The 21,053-nt window shown below is 45.6% G+C and overlaps 1 protein-coding gene across 1 annotated transcript in view; it reads left to right on the top strand.

Annotated features, from left to right (window-relative positions):
• Positions 1–11,665: 11,665 nt before the first annotated feature.
• LOC116900931 (low-density lipoprotein receptor class A domain-containing protein 3-like) overlaps positions 11,666–21,053 on the top strand; it is a 141,527-nt gene continuing 132,139 nt past the window's right edge. The window contains exon 1 of the mRNA XM_032902579.1: positions 11,666–11,758. Within this exon, the coding sequence (XP_032758470.1) occupies positions 11,713–11,758 (46 nt within the window). The 5' untranslated portion in view covers positions 11,666–11,712. The remainder of the gene's footprint in view (positions 11,759–21,053) is intronic.

The following is a 21,053-nucleotide window of genomic DNA, read 5'->3' as shown; positions in this document are numbered from 1 at the left end:
TAGGACTTCATCCGTTCTGCAAAGATTTACTGAGCACATATTAGGGGTTGTGTACCTGTCTGGCATCTCTCGGTGAGCAAAGCAGATGGTGATTTCTGTCTTCACAGTGCTTATGATCTACAGGGATAAAACCTGCGGTCTTAAGGCTGGTGGGATAGCTCCATGGCTAGTTTGATCCCCAGAGCTCACCTACAAAGCACAAAGCTTATTCAATAAAATCTGCAAAATATAACAAGTGCTTAAAACAGGAAACCCTATAGAAAATAATAATGGTCGTGCAGAAATAATGCATTACTGCTACAATTGTGTTACAATGTTGCAGTTTCTCTTTCCTAATGTCTTCTGTTTAGAGTTGTCGCTAACTTTTTCTCATACCCCTGACGTGATTTTTTTAGTGGCTTCATGTTGTCCTGGTCTATAACAATATCCGTGTCTTAAGCATTCTGGAGATATTTTACATTCAGTTGACTTGATTTGTCCTGTGATGAGCAATGTCTTGAGGAACTTTGCACATGCCTCTTTGATTGCATCTCTGATCATGTCCTTATAATATAATTGGAGAAGTGCAAGCCTCCGGTATAGGCTCTGCAAATGTTCAAGCTCCAGACAAATATTCCAGGTGGCTTTCTGGGACATCAGCACCAATTTCTACCTTCGCCTGTATTCTAAGAGACACACTCTTGCCAGCACTCCATACAAGAGTGCATCGCAGTTTTGACCATCTGTTACCATTGTTTGTTAATACCGAAGGAGGGTATTGCATTTTGAGATTGGTTCACTGTCTTGCTTGGTTAGTAATGATCAGGACTTGCTTAAACCTGAATACTTTAATCCTGGCTCTAACAGAACACACCATCGCTTTACACCTCAGTTTTCTTTTCTGTCTAATGGTGACATTTATTCTGAGTTCTTGGGTTATGGAGAGGGTTAAATACATTCAAATTTTTTGAGTTATTAAACACTTTACCTGTCATAGAGTAAATGGTAGCTATGATTTACACGTGCGACAATTCACACCTTATCCACAGATGGACAACTTCAGTCTTTGAGAAATAATCCATTTATTCTTGAACAATTCCATGTATGTATATAATGTATGTTGGTAAGAATCAGCCCATTTCCTTCTCTTGTGTCCTTCAACTCCCTCAGGAATACGTCTTCCCAACATGCCCCTGTCCTGCCCCCCCACCACCCCCACACACACTGGGTTTAATTAGAGTTGCATGGGTGTGGTCTTCTTTACAGGGCCAAGGGCAACTTTCCAGTGTGGATTTTTCGTCTGTGGTTCAAGAAAACACAGATTTTTACTTCAAAACGGGACAAAGACACATTGGTCAGGAACAGACCACCAAACAGCCAGTGACTGACTGTGCCACAAAGATAATTAGCCCGGTGGTGGTGGCTGGGCTCAGCGGGATGGTTTCACTCTGGGATGTGGGGTCAGGCCAAACCCTGAGCAAATTTACTGCCCGTGTACTTTCACATATGTTAATAATCCACTGACTCAAACAAGTCACAGGACACAGTCCAGTATTACCTGAGGAGTCTCCTCCTGTGGTATGCAGGGAGGAGTGGATATTTGCTAACCGAATAGTCACAATGGGTGTCCCCTGCACCTGAAGGGATATGTAGTAAGACAGGGAGAGGGAAGGCGTCTTTGAGACAGGGTGTGTGTGTGTGTGTGTGTGTGTGTGTGTGTGTGTGTGTGTGTGTGTTCAGAAGTTGGGTTCTTAATTTCTGAGATTCCACTCAACACATCCTTGTAGGTTTCCTCCCGTTTGAGCCTTAGTAAACACTATTTCCCTTGGGACTGACTGCAAAACTGGAAACAACATCGTCCTCCTCGGCCACAGCCTCACGCAGCTCTTCCTGTTTGGGTGTTTTAGCCCCTTCAGGTGCATCTGATGGCTTTATTGCATTTCCTTCCACTACAATAGCAAGCTCCTAATTGTGATCTACCAAGCGGAGGCACAGCGTTCACCGGAAGCCTGTGAGAGAGCCCGCTGCTGCCTCGTTTAAAGTGGAGCAGAGCTGAGCTCAGGCTTGTGAAAAGTTGTCCAGGAGGGTCTGGCAATGGAGACTGAGAGCAGCTGTCTGAGGCCCAAGCATGATCATGACCTCCAAATCCACTTACAGGGGCTTCTGGTGAAATCAGATTGATGGTGAGCAGTGGGATTGGCCTTGATCAGATGGAGACAGAAGTGCTCTCACAAGAGGAAATGTGTATTTTAGGGGCTTTAATACCACAGGTAGTGAGCTTCCCTCCAGGTGTCCCTGAAGACCAAGCATTTAGGACCCAGACAAGAGAAGGACATCTTGGACCTCTGAGTCTTCTTGGCTCTGCCGATGTCTGTCTTATCACTACCAACAACAACATCATTCCTCCTTTCCAGGAGTGTGATGACTTTTTAACAAACCCATGTGGAATGTGGACTCTTCTCTGTCACTCACTCAAACGCTCAGGCCCGATGAACAGTGCTCTGTCACCTCCACTCATCACTCTCTAAGTGACAGGGGCCTTTGATATTATCCAAGGTGTTCTGTTTGCTTCAGAAAAGCCAGTGTTCTCAACTTCTTAAAAATACAAGCCGAGAAGAATGGTAGGGTATGAACTGCTCTAAGTACTTTGTCCTCAGCTTTACTGGATCTGTAACATGATGGAGCATTAGAACCTTAGGTTTTCAATAGAATCATGGGAAGCCATGTGGTTTGTAAAGGAAAAAATATGAATATTTGAGTGTTTGAGAGGAGATAATTGTCTGTAATTCTGTCTCAAAACATTTACAGATACTTTTTTTTTTTTTTTTTTTGGTTTTCTATACCAAGTTTTTGTGTAGCTCTGGCTGTCATCAAGCCATCAAGCTTACTCTGTAGACCAGTCTGGCCTTGAACTCATAAAGATCTACTTGTCTCTCTGCCTCCCAAGTGATGGGATTAAAGGTGTACATCACAACCTTACTGCTGATGGGGTGTGTGTGTGTGTGTGTGTGTGTGTGTGTGTGTGTGTGTGTCTTTTTTCTTAATCTGTCTCTGTTTTTTCCAGAGTCTAGATAAACTTGCTTAGTAACCTTTCAACCCCAAACAATGGCTTTTTTTTTTCGTTTTTTCAGACCTGAGAACCGAACCCAGGGCCTTGCGCTTACTAGGCAAGCGCTCTACCACTGAGCTAAATTCCCAACCCCAACAATGGCTTTTTAAAAAGTCTCAGTATAGCTGATATTTGAGCATGTCGACAAGCTGGCTTTAAGATTTAAACAACGTTGATTGGCTGGCCCTTCAGCCATATCCTGCTTCTGTGACCTATAATAGACCATTCAATCTCTCCACATCTCAGTTCCTCCCCGTGAAAATGAGAAATCTCTGGGGCCAAGTTGTGGGAAGTGAGACCCCTGCCTGCTTACTGTGTGCTGGTTGACTGTTGACCTGTTGTGTGCTGGTTGACTGTTGACCTGTTGTGTGCTGGTTGACTGTTGACCTGTTGTGTGCTGGTTGACAGGTGTGTGATCATGGGCGGTGGGCACTGTACACAGACTGCCCTTACTGCTGCTGGCCCCTATCTTCAGCACCCGTTCTGTCTTCTAGTTTTGTTCCCTGAGGGTCTTATATGAAAAGAGAAAAGAAGGGTAGGGATTTATAATTCAGTCAACAAGGACTGGATTTCATAGAAAAAGTGCCTGCTCTGCACCCAGAAGGTTGATTTTAGATGTGGCTTCCACGGCTCCACAGTCGACATCAACATGGAGTCTCTGCTGCCCACAGTATTAACCAACTCAGAGCAGTCAGTGCAACTTTCCTTGGCTCCCCCCAATGTCTCCACTTGCTTACTTCTGTTCCCACGGAACAACCTGCAGCCAAGCTCTTGTCTCAATTTCTGTCAGTGGACCCCACACAAGAAAGTGCTCAGTGAGTTCTAGAACAGCCAGGGCAATGCAGAGAATCCCTGTCCCTACCCACCCCAACCCCCACCCCCCAATAAAAAGAAAATAAAGAGGAAGCACTCAGTGTATTTGTAATTATTGTTATTTACAGGAGACCTTCTTCATTCCTTGTGTTTGAACCAAAACTCAACGTTTTTAATACAAGTTTAAAGATACATAAGCAGAAAGATGTTACATATTTACCAAATCCCTTATAACCAGACTGTCCCTAGGGTCAGAAACTCATAATTTCTATGCATCTCCTCCAACCTGCCCCTTCTTATGCCTTGCACTGTAAGGGACAGACTTGATTTCCATTCCATGTTTAGATTGGGAAGGAGCAAGTTCTGGGTGCAATGCATCTTCTGCACTTCCTCGAGTACCCGGTGTAATGCCCTGAATGTAGGAGATCAATAATAAATATGAAAGGCAGATTGCAAATAGAGGTGCAGACCCCAAAGACTCATTACTAAAATCCTTCTACTAGAGTGCTTAGCTGTCACCTCCGTCTTCACTAGGCACGTGCCTGCCAATGATATTGGTCCACTCTGCATAAATACAACTAAGTAGTGAAGGCTGAGTAACTGTATAAGAAGTTGATTTTGACTCACTTGTCTGAGAGGCACAGTGCTGAGACTGTAGGAGGTGATGGCTTTCTGACCAGCCGTCTCAGAGTGATAAGTGGTTCAATGGCAAGAGACAGGAAGGATGTGTGTCTCCTCTGCTTTCCCATTCTCTTCAGAGAAAGCCACCACATCCAACCATAGAACTCTAATAACATCCCAGAGGCCCTGCCTTAAAACCCCACATTCGGAAGTGTGGGGAGATAGCTAATTCCACAAGGCACTTGCCACACAAGCATCAGGACCCAAGCATGGATTTCCAGAATGCAAGTGAAAGTCTAGCTATAGTGGTGTTTGTCTGGAAGCTCAGGGCTGGGGAATCTGAGACAACTGGATTCCTAGAGCTCAGTGGCCACCATAGCCACATTGGTGAACTCTAGGTTCAGGGGAGTGGAGGAGGACCCTGTCTCATAAAAAAAGTAGAGAGCAATGGGAAAAAGCAAAGCGAAAACAAAACACCTTGAGGTCAACTTCTGTCTCCCTATGTACTTACATGCACACATGCATTACTCTCCTGTTACAAGCCCAAACCTACATGAACATGAATATACACACATACCACACACACGCGCACACACACCAGATACCACAGTCAGATGAAGTTTCTATGTGTTCAATATTCTCGGTTGGGATTCTGGTCACAGGAACTCTGGAGGGGTAAATTACATTTAAACCAAAAAGCATAAGGGTATAGACTGAGAAGGCACTTTGCATACTGAAAATCGCGTGGCTCATCTGCTCCAAACATAACAAGTGCTTGAAGAACTGAATGTATACATGAGATTTGCTGAACAGTCAGGGCATCAACCAATTGGGATGCAGCCCCTGTTGCATCAGGCCTCTATTTTGAAGTCAGTACTGATCATGGGGTAATCTGGAGCCTAGGAAGCAGCTAGGCAGCATGGTGGGATATATATTGGAAGCTCTTGGGTGCCTCAGACCTATTTATCAGCTAGTCCAGAAATGCTTTATCTTTTCTTCAGTGAGCTGCTGTATTGGCCTGCCCTATATGAATTTCAGACATGGTTGTTGTGATTGACTTTGCACCCTTCAAACTCTTCCACAACTTCCTGTTGACCTCAAACACCAGCAGTCTCAGGACGGTTGGGTGGGACTAAGGTTCTACTCATCCCGAGAACCTGGAGCTCTTCCCTACAGTCAGAGCCAATGGCTTAGCCCAGCACTGGCCTTGACTTTGCCGCTGCTGGCGCTATGCTGTGAGCTCTAAGCCAACTGGCCTACACACATAGCTTCTAGCATTACCACTGCCCGATCTCTTCCACCTTGGAAATTTTCATTGCAATTACTCCGGATTTTCACAGTGATGGGGCTCATGTTTATGTGGCAGTAACTCGATTGTTGCTGGGTGGGTTGGCACACCACTCCAGATGTCCAGCTTCCAATCCCGTCTTACATTCCATCACTCCCCTGGCTTGGCCATCAGGCCACACACTTTGCCAAGGTGGCTTTATTATGTGTATCCTGGAGTGTGTTCCCTTTTGTGTATGTAGCTCTGCTTCCTGGAATTATTATTTCTGGTGGAACGTGGGCTCAATTTTTGGCTGCTTATTATTTTTCCAGCTGTACTATTTTATTCCTTCGACATTTCATGAAGCTTTATGAAAGAAACCCAAGGTGGGCTCCTAAATTTTACAGATGGCCGTCACAAGAGCATGTGGGAATGGACTAAACTCGGTCCTAAGGGTTTGTGAAAGTCTTCTCCAAGAACCATGGCAAGAGTAGGAGTCCTTAAGGCCAGCTTTTATTTTTGGGGTGGGGGTTATGGAGCCAGTGATAGGCTAAGCACTTCGTTTCCAAATCATAGCCAAGCCTTTCTTGCAGGAGGTCTCAGCCTACATTTTATAAATATAAGGAAATAGGTTCATAAAGGCGGGGGCCGTGAAGATGGCTCAGTTGTAAAATGCTTGCGCACAAACATGAGGACCTGGATTTGGATCCTCAGCTCTGTGATTAAAAGATGGTTGTGGTGGCACTTGTCTGTAGACAAGCTCTGGAGACATGGAGACAAGAAGCTCCCTGGGGCTTGTGCCAGACAGTGGTCAAATCAGTGAGCTCCAAGTTCAGTGAGAAACCGTCTCAGAAAAGGAGGCAAATTGATGAAGAGAGAAATGACTATTAACCTCTAACCTCCTCATACAAATGCAGACATGTGCGAATAACATAGACATACATGAACACACATGCAAAATAGAAAGGGGAGATAGATAGATAGATAGATAGATAGATAGATAGATAGATAGATAGATAGATAGATAGATAGATGATAGAGAGACAGAGACAAGGCTAAGTACCCAAGGACATACAATGAAGTAACATGGTCAAGCTTTGTGTGTGCTTTCAGACGTCTTGCTCTCAAATATTATGTAAATCTGCCCCTGTCTCTGCTTGAACCTGACCATCTGTGACTTTCCAGCACTGATAGAATAGTATCCACAACCCCCTAACATGGCCAAATGTCTCCTGCCAAATACTATTATTTGTGACCTTGATTTCATTTCTAGTCTCATAATCTTTAGCATCAGCAGCAGCTCATGAGGAATATACCCAGCTAAGTTATCTGAACTTGTCCTCTGGGCAGTGGGGAGACATGGAAGTCTTATGAAGAGTCAGTGGGACAGAAACCCATGTTCGAGATAACCAGGCATAGATGTGCAGGGATCTGAACTTAGGGAGTGATAGGAGAGAGGGGAGGGGGAGGATGGGAGATAGAGAGGGAGAGGGGGAGAGAGGTGAAGTAGATTCTTTGTGGGCAATGATGGGGGGAGTCCAAGGGTTGACTACACTTCTAGTCAGATTTCCACCTTGCACAAGATGGAGGATAAAATCCTAGCTTTGCATGTGTGTGTGTGTGTGTGTGCGTGCGCGTGCGCGCGCGCTTGTATTTTGTGCTATGTGTCAGGGGCATGCAAGTGTATGCATGCACATGAAACAAAAGATGCTATATAGTTCTCCTGTGCTTCCACTCTATAGCTTTGAAGGATCCTGACAGACTGGGCATGGGCATGGCAATTTGCTAAAAGCTTGGCAAAAACAAACAAACAAGCAAATAAGCAAAAAACCCCACCAAACTCCAAAACAACAACAACAAAAACGCCTCCTTCCCCCTCCATAATTGAGCTACTGCCCATGCAGCACCAATCCCAGATTAAGCGATCAAACAGCACCTGAAATCAAGCTTTTAAACACAAAAATCAATCAAGCACAAAGAATTTAGCTCAAAATGAGGAGGTGTTTAAAAGAAGTAGGCTGAAGAATACTGAGGAAAACAATTTAAATTATTAAAGCAGGGTTTTCATAGTTCGGGAGAAATGCTCCAATAATGTCAGATTAAAAATATAAATCTGTTTACCTTCTACAATGTTTTCACCAGGCTTCTTTTTAAGGTTGACTGTACGTCCTTTGTTTATGAATGTGTTTGTTACCTGCAGAAGGGAAACAGTACTGGTCATGCAGAATGCATTCTCTGCCATTTGTCACTAACTGGGGGTCTCTTGTGACTTCTGGCTTGTTAGCTAATTAATGGGTAAAAATCCCTACTGAAAATGTAGAGGACATTCAATTTTGTGGGTTTTTTTTTTAATTCAAGTGCAAAATGTTCTTGTGGTCTAAAAAGATGGGTTCTTTTCAATTCATTTTACCCTTCCTCTGCTTCATGACTCTGTGGGGGCGTTTGTAATACAGAAATTATGACATTAAAATCACTTTCATGTCAGTGGACTTTGATGTTTGTAATAGAAGGTCAAGAGGTCTTGGAGGCAGAATTAGTGAGATGGAGAAACTGGGAGGGGAAAGTCCTTTAATTCAGTGACCTTCAAGAGGGCCCATTCGCTACAAAACAAGGAACCCTAAGGGGTCATGTGCTGACACAGGAAATGAAACCATTACATCAGCACTGTTCCAGAGAAATGCATTGTAAGGACAGTATATAAGCCACAGGGTGAGATTTAAAATTTTCTAATAACTACATTTTAAAAACATTTAACACACACACACACACACACACACACACACACACACACACCACAATTCTCACACGGAGAGCAGAGAACAACCTGCAGGAGTTAGTTCTCTCCTTCTACCGTGAGGGGACCTGGGGATGGAACTTAGGTCATTATCTTGACAGCCACTGCCTTTATCAGCTGAGCCATCTTGTCAACTTAGCCACATTAAAAAAAGTGATGAAAGGCCTATGTTTTGAAATTAAATTTTACCGTGTGACCAAAGTGAAATTATTGCCTTTTCATGTTCGTTTTGGTACTCAGTCTTTGAAATCTAGTTTGCACATTATGTTTAAAGAACTTACCATTCAGAGTAACCACACTTCTAGTGCTTATTGCAATCAAATGAAGCTTAGCTTGAGGGTACCATAATCGACACTGGAGGTCTGGGAATTTCAAAGACAATTCTCTCTTCCTTCTTGTCCACTGCCGAGGGGTGGGATATACACTATTGGTTAGTTTTATGTCAACTAAACACAAGCAAGAGTCATTTGGAAGAGGGATTCTCTGTTGAGAAAATGCCTCCTTCAGATTGCTGTAGGCAAGTCTGTAGTGCCATTTTGCTTTTGATTACTTGCTGTGGGTGGTCAATGGGGGGAGGTGTGGGTGTGGGGTACGCCACTTCCAGGCAGGTGGTCCTGAGCTGTACAAAAGCATTGAGCAAGCCCTGAGGAGGAGGCAAGCCACAAGCCAAGATCCTCATGGCCTCTGCTTGAGCTCCTGCCCCTTCATGATAGACTGTGATCAGGATGTGTAAACTGAAGTAAATCTTTTCCTCCCTAAGTTGCTTTTGGTCATGAGTTTTATCCCAGCAATAGCAACCCTAACTATACCCTGTACCCATAATGAATCTGCCTTTTTTTTTCAACTGAGAGAGAAAGAAAGAGGAGGAGAAGAAGAAGAGGAGGAAGAGGAGGAAGAGGAGGAAGAGGAGGAGGAAGAGGAAGAAGAGGAGGAGGAGGAGGAGGAGGAGGAGGAGGAGGAGGAGGAGAAGAAGAAGAAGAAGAAGAAGAAGAAGAAGAAGAAGAAGAAGAAGAAGAAGAAGAAGAAGAAGAAGAAGAAGAAGAAATGTATCTGTGACAAAACTGTAAGAGTTTCTCTTGATAAACTGCAGGTTACTGCCCCTATTCCTGTACCTGATCTTTGGTGTCAGGACTGGTCACAGGCGTGAGAAATTACATTTTTAAGTGGACTGACAACTTGACTCAAATATCAATATAAAATAAATAACAAATTGCACGAATACAAAGTGAAGGGTAAGGGGTGGGGCTGGGGCTGGGGCTGGGGCTGGGGCTGGGGCTGGGGCTAGGGCTGGGGCTGGGGCTGGGGCTGGGGCTGGAGAGATGGCTCAGCAAATAAGAGCACTGACTGCTCTTCCAGAGGTTCTGAGTTCAATTCCCAGCAACCACATGTGGCTCCCAATCATCTGTAAAACAGAATCGGGTGCCCTCTTCTGGTGTGTCTGAAGACAGCTACATATAAATGAAATAAAAACATATATATATATATATTTTTTAAAAAGCGAAGGGTAAAATTTCTATCATTTTGGATAGTGCAAAATACTTGTTAGCAGATGTAAGCCAATTTCTCTCCTGAAATCCTATGACTATATTAAATGTGAATTACAAGAAGTAATTTCCCAGCAGTGTTAGCCTGACAGTTTAAACACACATACACACACACACTCTCTCTCACACACACCACACTCATGATTACACATACTTGCACACATGCAACAAACACATACACGTGCACGAGAGCACACACACAGACACAGACACAGACACAGACACACACACAGACACAAGCACACACACAGTAGCTAAAGAATGACTTTAATTTCCAGCAAGGAAAACTTCCATGCTCAGCAGTTTTGGGAATGGGAGCTGCAACCCAGAAATCTTTTCCTGGGAATAGAATTATATTAAACACTGAAACCAACTTTTGTTCTTTTTTTGTTGCTTGTTGGGTATTTCTGTGATCATAGCTCAAATTCAGTGGCCTCATCATCTTTGAAGAGGCAGGTAAGTTCTGTGTTTTATGACTTGGGCTTGTTTAGGATAGGTAACTTGTATGACTGTTGTCTGTCTCAGAGGTTGTTGTAAAGGTTAAATGTGATCATGAGAGTGCTATGTCTGAAGCGGACACTGCCTAGTGACATCCTCTTGCTGCTTTCTGGAGGATGTTAAGTGAGATTTGGCTGTTCTGGTGTTTGCTTTAAGGACATGGATTACTTATCGACTTGTAATGACCGGCTTTTGGGTGAAAACAAGAACCCAACGAGCACACATAGTCTTCTGGTTAGTAACCTAGACACAGCTTAGCTTAAGGTCTCTAGTGAAGCAGTCATGGCTTCCACTGGGGCTAAGGGCTCATTTGAAGGACTAACAGGGGAAGCGCAATTGCTCTTAATTGCTGAGTCATCACTTCAGCTCCATGATAATATGCTTTCCTTAAAAAAATAAATGTGTGTAAGGCCCAAACAATGGAACGTGCATAAAGTTTTAGGGGCCTTAAAACTCTCTGAAGCTCATGATCTCCTCAGTGTTCTTAGATTTCAGGACGAAATTTCTTCTCTGCCCTTCCAGTAGCTCCAGGAACCAACCGTCTGAGAATCACTCCCCAATTCGTTAGAAATGCAGACCTGTTGACTTGGAGTGAGCTTTTTAACAGGGTCACCAAGCCTGTCAGATGGATTTTGGAATTTGAGAAGCAATGGTCGTATTTCACTGTCAACATTTTTTTAAAAAAGTTTTCTCCTAAGAATCGGCTCTTCGGAATTCTTTCTCTCCTTGATGCAAGTCTTAAGATTCCAGCTGGACTCTGAGGAGAGGGTGGACTCTCGCATCCCCTCAGGATGTAGGAAGAAAGGGAAACCGGCTGAGAATAGAGCCAGGCAGCTAAGAGTTCCCCGAAATCTAACTCCTGAGGTAGCAAGAACTGGATTCGTCGGACCTTTGTAACCCAGACCCCGGAGCAGAGCTCGGGCGGTCACATTCAGCTGGAAGCGGGCAGAACTTGGCTAAGCTCTTTGGCCTGGGAGGGTGGGGGCGTGGCTGGGCCGGCGAGAGGGCGTGGCCGGCGCCGAGAGGCGGGGTCTGACCGAGGCCGCGGGGCAGCAACGTCGCTGGGCAGCAGAGCAGCAGCCGCGCCATGTGGCTGCTGGGGCCGCTGTGCCTGCTGCTGAGCAGCACCGCGGGTGAGTGGGGGGCGCGTGACGCGCTTCACCGAGCGCCGGGCGCGGGGACTGCCTCGATCGTCCCTGCTCCGCGCGCGGGCCTGGGCTGCGGGCGTGGGTGTGCGCGAAGGGCGGACCCCGGCGCCTGGCTGGCCCGGACCCCGCGAGGGGCCGCGGCGGGGCGCGCGCCGCGCTATTGTGTGGGCCGACGCACCGGGTGCTGTTGTCGTGTGTGCGCGGGCGGAGCTTTGTGCGGCGCCGGCTCCCCAGAGTCGGGCGGCCGCCCGGATTGGGCGTAGCTCGAGTGTGGCTCTGTGTGCTGGGAACCCAGGAGGGGAAGGAGAGGACTCTACTGTTGATTTCGGGTCTTCCCCGACTCCTTCAGCCTTTAACATGCACTTTCCTGCCTCAATTTCCCATCTGTGTTGTCCCGGCATCTGCATCCCAGCTTCCTTTCTTTTCTTCCTGGGATCTTGCCTCGGAATAGTGAGATGCAGTAAGGACTGAACATGGAAATCATTCAGTCATCCTGGGAGCAGATCTTTTACTTCTGTCGTCTGTCGAAGATGCCTTAACCTTCGGGGAGCCGGGAAAAGAGGACCGGGGTTTCCTCTAACGGCCGTTGGTCCCTGCATCTCAGTGCGCGTGCAGCCTGAGACCCGCGGGGTCCCTCCCAGACAGAGTGCTGTTCCCAGGAACTTTTCTGCTGATGTGGGCACGCTCCGAATTCCAGCTTGGAACCCTTCCCCTCTGCCTCTGCCCGTCGGCCACAGCTGTCAGCAGCCCCTCCTCAGCTCTGTCCGCCCTTGGCTCTTGATGCTTATTTCTGGGCAGCTGATGATCACTGAACTTTCTTTACTGAAGATTTCTTGCTCTGTACCTGTATCATTCACACCCCTAATTTATGTCGGATTTCCCCCAAATACTTCCAGAAAACTTGGCTGCTGCGTTGTGTTTGTTGTGGGGAAGTCAAAACCTTTCTGAGATACCCAGTGCAGGCAACCCTCCCTTAACCCTCCCTTCCTAGAAATTGCCCGTTCTGAGCATCCTCTCAGAAGGCTAGCCAACCGGCCCTCCCCTCACCCCCACCATCCCCACTCCTCTGAGATCCCATTTAAATGTCCTGCGTTTGCTGTTTCCAGTAAGGGGCTAGGCTCACTCCTGTGGCTGCTGTAGGTTTCTCTCTTTCTTTTTTTAAAACCAAGTCTGAGGTCTTGTGTTCTGTTTGTCTGGAGTTACGGGGTGGGTTGGGGTGGGGTGGAGAAGGAGGGAGGGGAAAGTGAATTAGGCAACTATAAGCAGGTTCGAGTTATTTGGAGGCTGTTAGAGCAGGCTCAGTTCCAGGGCATCTCAGACATGAAGATCTGCCTGGATTCACACACTTAATTCACATAGCAATGGTCTGTACCCTGGTGACACCCCAGCTGGCGCGTCTGTGTGTTCTCTGCTTATGACCAGTGGACAGTAATGATCACATCTCCTTGTTGTAGTGGTTCCTATGAGTTGAGTTTTGAGTTCACAAAAAAATTAGATGTATTCCTTCCTGTCAGCAATGGTTATCTTATATGCCCGTGAGTGTATACCATAGAGGGCAGAGAAGCGTAACAGTCACAGTGAGGCACAGTTGGCCTCGGGGACCACCAGGGTTCCTTGTGAGCTATAGTTGGGGTAGGGGAGGGCCTGCCCATGTTCCTTGGCGGAAGCGAACTGTGGCTTTGGATTACTAAACTTGCTCTAGGACCTTTAGGTGGCTTGAAACCTTTTCTTGTTCCACTAAGTATCGTTTTTAAAGTGTGAACTATGTCTTCAACCAAGAGTTGTAGAGAGCAGGGCTGAGTTGTTAGACCAGGTCTCACTTCCTATTCCTCAGTCCTTTCCTGAAAAGTTGGTAATCCCAGAGAAGCCAGGACTTTGGAAGGCTTCCTGTAGAGGAAACCTGGGGTCTGAGTCGAGTATTAAGTCCAAGTCTTGGGGCTTTAAGAGACTAGAAGGCCATTCGGGTTCCAAGAACAATTCAAAGGCTTTTGTTGCTCAGGAACTTTCTGAGCACCTCCACGGATGTTTTCTCTCCTTTTATCTTACTGTTTGTCTAAAGGAGGTGAAACATTGTGGCTGTTACTATTTCCTAATGTAACCTACTAGAGGTTCAGGTCACCGCAGCCTTACTTCACTGCCTCTGATGTCCCACTTTCTGGCACCTAGATGTTGTGTCTGGTGGGTTTAAGTGTATTGTGAGTCTAGATATTTCTAAAGGGAGTGTGAAGAGGAGTGGTTAGTTGGTTGGCCAGTCCTCTCCTTCCCTGGCTAGCTTTTGATAAGACCCCTGACCTTCTCCTCAGGGAAGAGGCTTGATTTCCCTCCTCCAACTCTGCAGCAGGGTGCCTATTAACCTTTTCTCCTTGTGGGATCTGCTTCCCAGCCTGAGGGGTGGGTTTTGTTTATTTTTTTAACTAGCTGAGTAGCTGCACATAGCCTAGCCTAGCTCCACCCAATAGGGTAGATGAGACTGCTCAGAAGTACAAATAAACACACCTCGTTCCTTTTCATCTTCAAAGCATGGTCTTTGGGGCTCCCTCCTGGAGCGTGAGGTGGTTTTTGTTTTATTTCTGTTTTGTTTTTGTTTTTCCTGATAGCCCACTAGATCATGCATTTAATGTCTGTGGGGGAGGAAGGGGATGGGGATTTGAATAGTAGATGGCAAGTTGGCCAATTCCTGGTCTGAAACCCTGTCCCTTGTGGCTTGTGTTGCCACACTGTTTGGCTGTTATTTCTGTTTTGGTTTATTGATGAAGAGTTTATGTAATCCAGGTTGGCCTCTTAACTATCAGCCTTGAACTAGATATGTAGATGAGGACAGCCTCGTTTACATGTTTGATCCTCTTGGAAAGCTCTGAGGTTACAGGTGTGGACCACCTCGCCCTATTCATGTGGTGTTGGGAATAAAACAGGGTCTTCATTCATGTTAGGTGACTGCCCTGTGCTTAAATGATACTCATTCTAACCCGACAGTTCTGAAACAGTTGGGAATTTCAGATTTGGAAATTATGCGATTTGGTGATACTGTATTAAAGCCTTGAGCTTGCATAGGGAGGTTTGGAGACTCCAGGATTTGTGACCCAAGTCCACTACTTGAGATGTTCATCTTGCCTCTGAAAACAATTGACCTCCTCTACTTTTTCCAGGGCTCAGGTAGCAAGGGGCATCATGTCATTCCATGGCTCCCAAGGGGCTGATGACTCTCCAGGGCACCATGGTGTAGATGGAACCTAGATTCTAACCCAAGCTTTTCTCAGAACCCTTTCCTGGCTTCTCTTGCTATTACCAGCTTAATGGAAATTGCTACTGTGCCTGCTCTGCCAGGGACTTTTGTGATTTTAAAACAATCACCACAGAGTTTGCCCATGGACGTCCTTCTCTTCTTCAGATCTGTTCATTTTAGGAATAAGACCCTGAACTCAGTTGTCTCTGAAGAGCTCACAAGTGTTCATGGAGAGTAGTTCCAATAAATTTCAGTCTTTACGTGGAGATGTTGTCCCAGTAACCTTACCTCTCCCATGCACGAAGGTGAGACTCTTGACAGGAAGACACTGTAGTCCAGGGCACTCACTATTGATGACCTGAGTAGTACCAACCTTAGGGCGCTCACTAATTGGGCTCTATATTTGTGTTCCTTCTTTTTCTTATATGGTTATCACTTTGTATAAATATAAATGAGAAGATGTGCTATATACACACCTTAGAGTGTTGAAGCTGTATTAATAATGGGATATTTTCAGGGATAAATCTGCTATGGCTGTTGAGCTTCTTTCCTTTCTTCCTTCCTTCCTTCCTTCCTTCCTTCCTTCCTTCCTTCCTTCCTTCCTTCCTTCCTTCCTTCCAGCTTCTTCTACCTAGTGACCAGCAAGGTGTTTTGAAGGCGGCACCTTTCTTTCATTGGAACGGCTATGAAGCTTCTACTCTCCTGGCTGCTAAAGCAGAATTCTCTATTCTTTTTGCTGGGAGGGTGGCCAGCTCCTTTGAAATTGCAACATTTGCTGGTCATATCATTTGCTAGGTGTTTAATATTGCTCACCAGAATGGGAAGACTCTTGAGTTACTGTAACTGTTCATTCAAGAAGGGTAACGAATGCTTATCTGAATTAGTACTGTGAGGGTTCCCATAGCTGCTTCCAGCTATGAGGTTAGTCTAGTCTAGGGTTTCTTAGCCTTTAGAGCCACTGACGTTTTCAAGGGATTAGTTGTTTGTTGTGTAGAACTGTCCCATGTACAGGATAATCAGTTATCTTTCTGGTTACTACCAGCTTGACAACCCCTTGTACAGTTGGGTGCCAGCCTTCTTGATCTTTATCATGAGCCCTGTTCCTGCCCCCTACAGATCTTTGCTGGGCTACATTCTACTTCATTACACTTCTTATGCATCTCACCCACCCAAGTGCGAAGATGTAAAAGTAGACCCTTCACTAGGCATGCCCTTGGTGCAGACCCCTTCCCTCTCACTTCCCCTTGTGCTATGGTAATAACATTTGGAATTTTTGATTGCAGCTTTTGCCTCCCTGGGGAGAGATGTATGCCAGTAAAGCTGGTCACCAAGACGTGGTAGTTGACACCAAAAGCTAGGTGTTAAACTTGGACTGCTCCTGTGCTCAGAGCCTGCAGGCTGCAGGAGAACACATTGCCTGGTCTTTTGTCTTGAGAATCCTGTGTTGAAATCTTAACGCTGGAAGTCCACCTCCTTCCACTCCATAGAGCTGTGGGAGTTGCCCTTCTCGGCTCCCTTCACTCTCTGAGTCCTTCCCCAGCATCAAAAGCCTGCACACCTTGGGACAGTTCTGCATATTGCGGGACATTATCTATGCTCACGGCAAGGTGGTTTCTTGAAGTTTTCACTGTATACTCTGATGTCCTTCTAAAGTTCCATTCTGTGTTGCTTTCTACACTGAAGTTTCTTTAAGGCTCCTCGCCCGCAGCTGTCCTTTGCTTTGTTTGGTCCCCAGACTTCCTTGAGGTTTCTTCCTTCCTCTTCCCTTCAGATGAGCCACATACCTTGTTGGCTTCTGCCTTCTTTGATGCTTGAACTTGCAGGATGAAGGAAGCAGGTTCCCAAAGGGAATGCGGGGCTTCTGTCCAGGCACATTTGTCTTAGCCATGCACTCTTTGAAAGCCTTCTCTACGGAGGAGCTCTGGTTTCCCAAGCATGCAGGTATCCATTTCCGTCTTGTCTGAGTAATGAGAAAATTCTTCTTCAGCCTCATTCACGTGTCCGATAGCGTGATCTCAGCACCTGCACACACCGTTCCTGTGCTGTGCTTAGGAGTGCAAAACCATGCAGAACTTGTCATTGCCCATGGAGAACAAAAGGCTCTGAGTGAATACGAGTTTGCTGATCGCTCTGTGATCTCTGGGGCACGACAGCAGCCCGTTCTGCCCTTGGTGCCTCAGAGGCATTTCTTAGTCAGTGGTGTTGAAGCTCGGACATCAACTGGGACAAAGCTGCACAGAAGTCACAATGCAGTGGCAAGCATGGCTTCAGGGCAGTGGACAGTGTTAAGTAGGCTCTGCAGAGACAGCACACATCCTAGCTTACTCCTGTAGCTTTCTAGGCAATATATGTGTTGCTGCGTTAAGGCTTCTAAAGCTTCAGCTTTCTGAGACTTGAGTAATTTCTGTGGCTATTGGACACTAGTGTTTGGTCAAAAATGTGTGTGCGTGCGCGCGCGTGTGTGTGTGTGTGTGTGTTGCTTGACATCTTTGTGGACTGGTTCCAGAACTCCACTTAGACACATCATGGATACACACGTCCTTTATATAAAATGACATAAAATATATTTGTATATAACTTAATGCATATGCTGTGTACTTTAATTAACCTCTACATTGCTTAGAATATTGACTAGAGTGTAAACACTTATAAGTGATTATTATACAAAATTGTCTAGGGAATAATGACAGGAAGTCTGTATACTTACATGTTCACCAGAGATGCATTTTCCTACAGTGTGTATGGTGCATTGCACCCATGTGATATATCCAAGTGTGTGCATGTGGGTGCACATACCTGTGCATGTGCATGGGGAAGCCAGAGAAGGCCATTATATGTTTCTGTATCACTCTTGAGACAGGATCTCTGACTGAACCAAATGATGCTGGCCAGTGAACTCAGGGCATCCTCCCTTTGCACCCCAGTTGAGATAATAGACACGCGCAGCTATACCTGGCTTGTTCAGTGGGCGCTTAATATATCAGCTCACCTCCTCATCCTTTCAGAGAGGGAGTCTTACCCACTAAGCCATCACCCCAGCCCATTTCCACATATGTTGATCAAGAGTTGTTTGAATCTATAGGTATGAAACCTGCAGGTAGACACTGAGGGTACCCTGTATGATTCGTTTCATATTTCCTGAGCTGACTAACCCCTAGTCCTACTGTAAATTGCTCAAGGCCTCTGTGTCATGCTTTGTTCTTCTTTTGTGATGCTGAGGAGACTAGGAAGAGCCTCACTGAAGGTCCACTCTGTGAGGCAGGATGCCAGGTATTGTGTATATATCTTACTGTTATGTCCGATTAAAAACACCACCAGAATACCTATGCTCAGAATCCAGACAATAGAGAAGTATGACAGTGAAATGTTACATCTTCCCTTCACTTTTCTCTCCCTACCCCTGAGTAACTGCTGTGGACCACCCGAGATTCCTGGATTCCTTGGTAAATGCACACGGATACATGGGTAGGATGCAGTGTTCACGCCAGCCCCGGGTTGTAGCCTGTCTTTTCTTGCTTTCTTGTGTTGTCATCAGTTCTACTTTGGGCCACTTGGACAGGTCACCTGCTCCCATTGGCTGTGCCTTTTGGTACTCAGGAAGGTTCAGTAGTTTCTGTCAGCCATGCTTGTGTTGGGTGACTCCTCCTTCTGCCCTATCTCCTAAGCACAGGGTGACGTGCTTGCAGCCATTTGGGAGCATCTGTTTCTGTCAAGTTTCTAAATGCTTGGCTTTTATCTACCAGGAAAAAAGGGTTTTCTCATTCTTTTTCAGTGATACTCACTTCACTATTACCCATTTGCCTCATCCTCCTGTCTCTTTGTGTTCACATTTTAAAAAAATGATTTATTTTTATTTTATGTGCACTGGTGTTTTACCTGGGTATACCTATGTGCAGGTGTCAGATCTCCTAGAGCTGGAGTTACAGACTGTTGTGAGCTGACATGTGGGTGCTGGGAACTGAACCATGGTCCTCTGGAAGAGCAGCCAGCGCCTTTAACTATTAAGCCATCTCTCCAGCCCTCATGTTCACACTTTTTTATTTCAATACCATATCCTAGTGTCATCTTCTGACAGATACCTTAAACAGTAGGCATCCTCAGGCCAGGTCAGTGATCACAGCCTTGTCTGTCATGCTGTTGGCCCTTACACCCATCCTGTCTTAGCTGTTACAAAGATGTTCTTAGCATCCTTTATGTCAGTTTTTATCTATCTGCTCATGTTTTTCAAGCATTACCAACATCTTTCTGGTGAGACATTCAGGTAGGTAGTGTGTTCTGCCGTCTTAGAGACAAACCAAATAAAAATAAAGTCGATTGAAAGCCCCTTCCCTGAGGACCAGCTTTCCCGATACCCCAAGGTTTTGTGCAGACTTCCAAAGGAGGGGAGCAACCAACAGTCCTACTATGATGCCTGTGAACCACAACAGTGGCCAGCAAGGCTTGATATCCCCCGGGCAGCAGTAGTGGTGCACATGCATACCTTGGCAGTAACCAACAGCTCTCTGATTAGATTTAAGACCCATTCAACAACAGGAAACTTAAGCTTTGCATTGGAAACCTAGATCAGGGCTGGTGAAGTCATGGATCTTGGGAGAGAACCTACAACCACTGTTGTGGTAAACTTACCCACAGAGAGTGGATCTCACCCTCATCGAGAGAAATTCACCTTGAAACAGAAAGAGACTGGAAACATCTACAAAACAACTCCTACACTTAAGTCTCGGGAACATTGCAAGTGGGGTGGCAGAAGGATTCAAAGTGCCAGAGGGTGGGGAGTTTGCTGTGAGACCATGAGGCCTAGGAATGTCAGAACTACACCCATAAAATCTCACTAACATGACTGCCTGAGCTTGAGCTGAGCAAGGACCACAGCAGTAGACATGTCAACATGGAGGGTGAAGAGGCCTCAGCCCACACAAAACTACAGGCAACGAACGCGTGAAGTAGGAGAAATACACTTCCCTGGAGAAGAGGCACCAACTGGTTTTTATTCAATCCCAGCTGGTCAGCCCTGAAAACATCCATACACATAACATTGTACAGACCAATCACGTATTTATGTATTTAAGAATACATATGTATTTACATGTCTGTATATAACAGTAATTAATCAAAAACGAGGCCATGAATTTGAAAGTGATCAAGGAGGGGGTATGGAAAGATTTGGAGGGAGGAAAGAGAAGGGAAAATGATGTAATTATAATCTCAAAAAAGGAAAATTAAAAAAAAAAGTGAGGTCACTGACCTAAGAGTTTGACCAGGGAAAGTGGTTTCAGGATTGGTATGCAGGTCTGTGTCGGAGCTTTAACCCCTGCTCTCAACCACAGGCCGTGGTGTTTTCTCATCCTACGTTTGTTGGAAGGTGTAAGTGCAGTGTCTCCCTTCTGCTGGGGAGCTCCAGGAGAGGATAGTGTTGTCAGCACTCACCCCCTCTTGTTGGAGAGGAAGTCCCTGGCTGATTCTGTTCCAGGGCACGTTCTTGTGTTTTGGAAGGTGAAATGGATGGTGTGTCCTTCTCCTGGGTGAGGAAGTTATCACTGGGGGCTTTCGAGTCATCCTGTGCAGAGGTGTGACTGATCAAGCGCTGTTAGCAAATAAACAAGGTGCTATGGTTGTTAGATACGCAAAATGATGGAAAGAAGTTTCTTTTATGGAAATATTTTGTTGGAATACTAACCAAAAAGCATTAAAAAACATCTTAGCGTTCCCCCCTGTGTGTGTGTGTGTGTGTGTGTGTGTGTGTGTGTGTGTGTGTGTGTGTGTATGTGTGTAGGTCAGAGGACAGCTTTCAGGAATTGATTCTGTCCTTCTACCATCTGGCTGTCTGGAATCAGAACTCAGGTTGTCAGTCTTGCTGTCCACTGTCTTTCCATACTGAACCATCTCACCAGCCCCAGGAATTTTTCTTCTATCAGTATGCACCTTATAAACAGTGTTAGTGCCACAGATACATGACCACTGCATAAAACACCTAAAGGCAGATTTTCTAGACAAAAATACAGTCCTGATGACAATGTTGCAAATGACAAGAGAAGTTTTAAGTTTCCAAAAGAATTA

This window comes from Rattus rattus, chromosome 5 (genome assembly GCF_011064425.1).
Source record: "Rattus rattus isolate New Zealand chromosome 5, Rrattus_CSIRO_v1, whole genome shotgun sequence".
Classification (NCBI taxonomy): Eukaryota; Metazoa; Chordata; class Mammalia; order Rodentia; family Muridae; genus Rattus; species Rattus rattus.
Note: the sequence above shows the minus strand (reverse complement) of the source record. Positions and strands in the feature narration are given on the sequence as shown.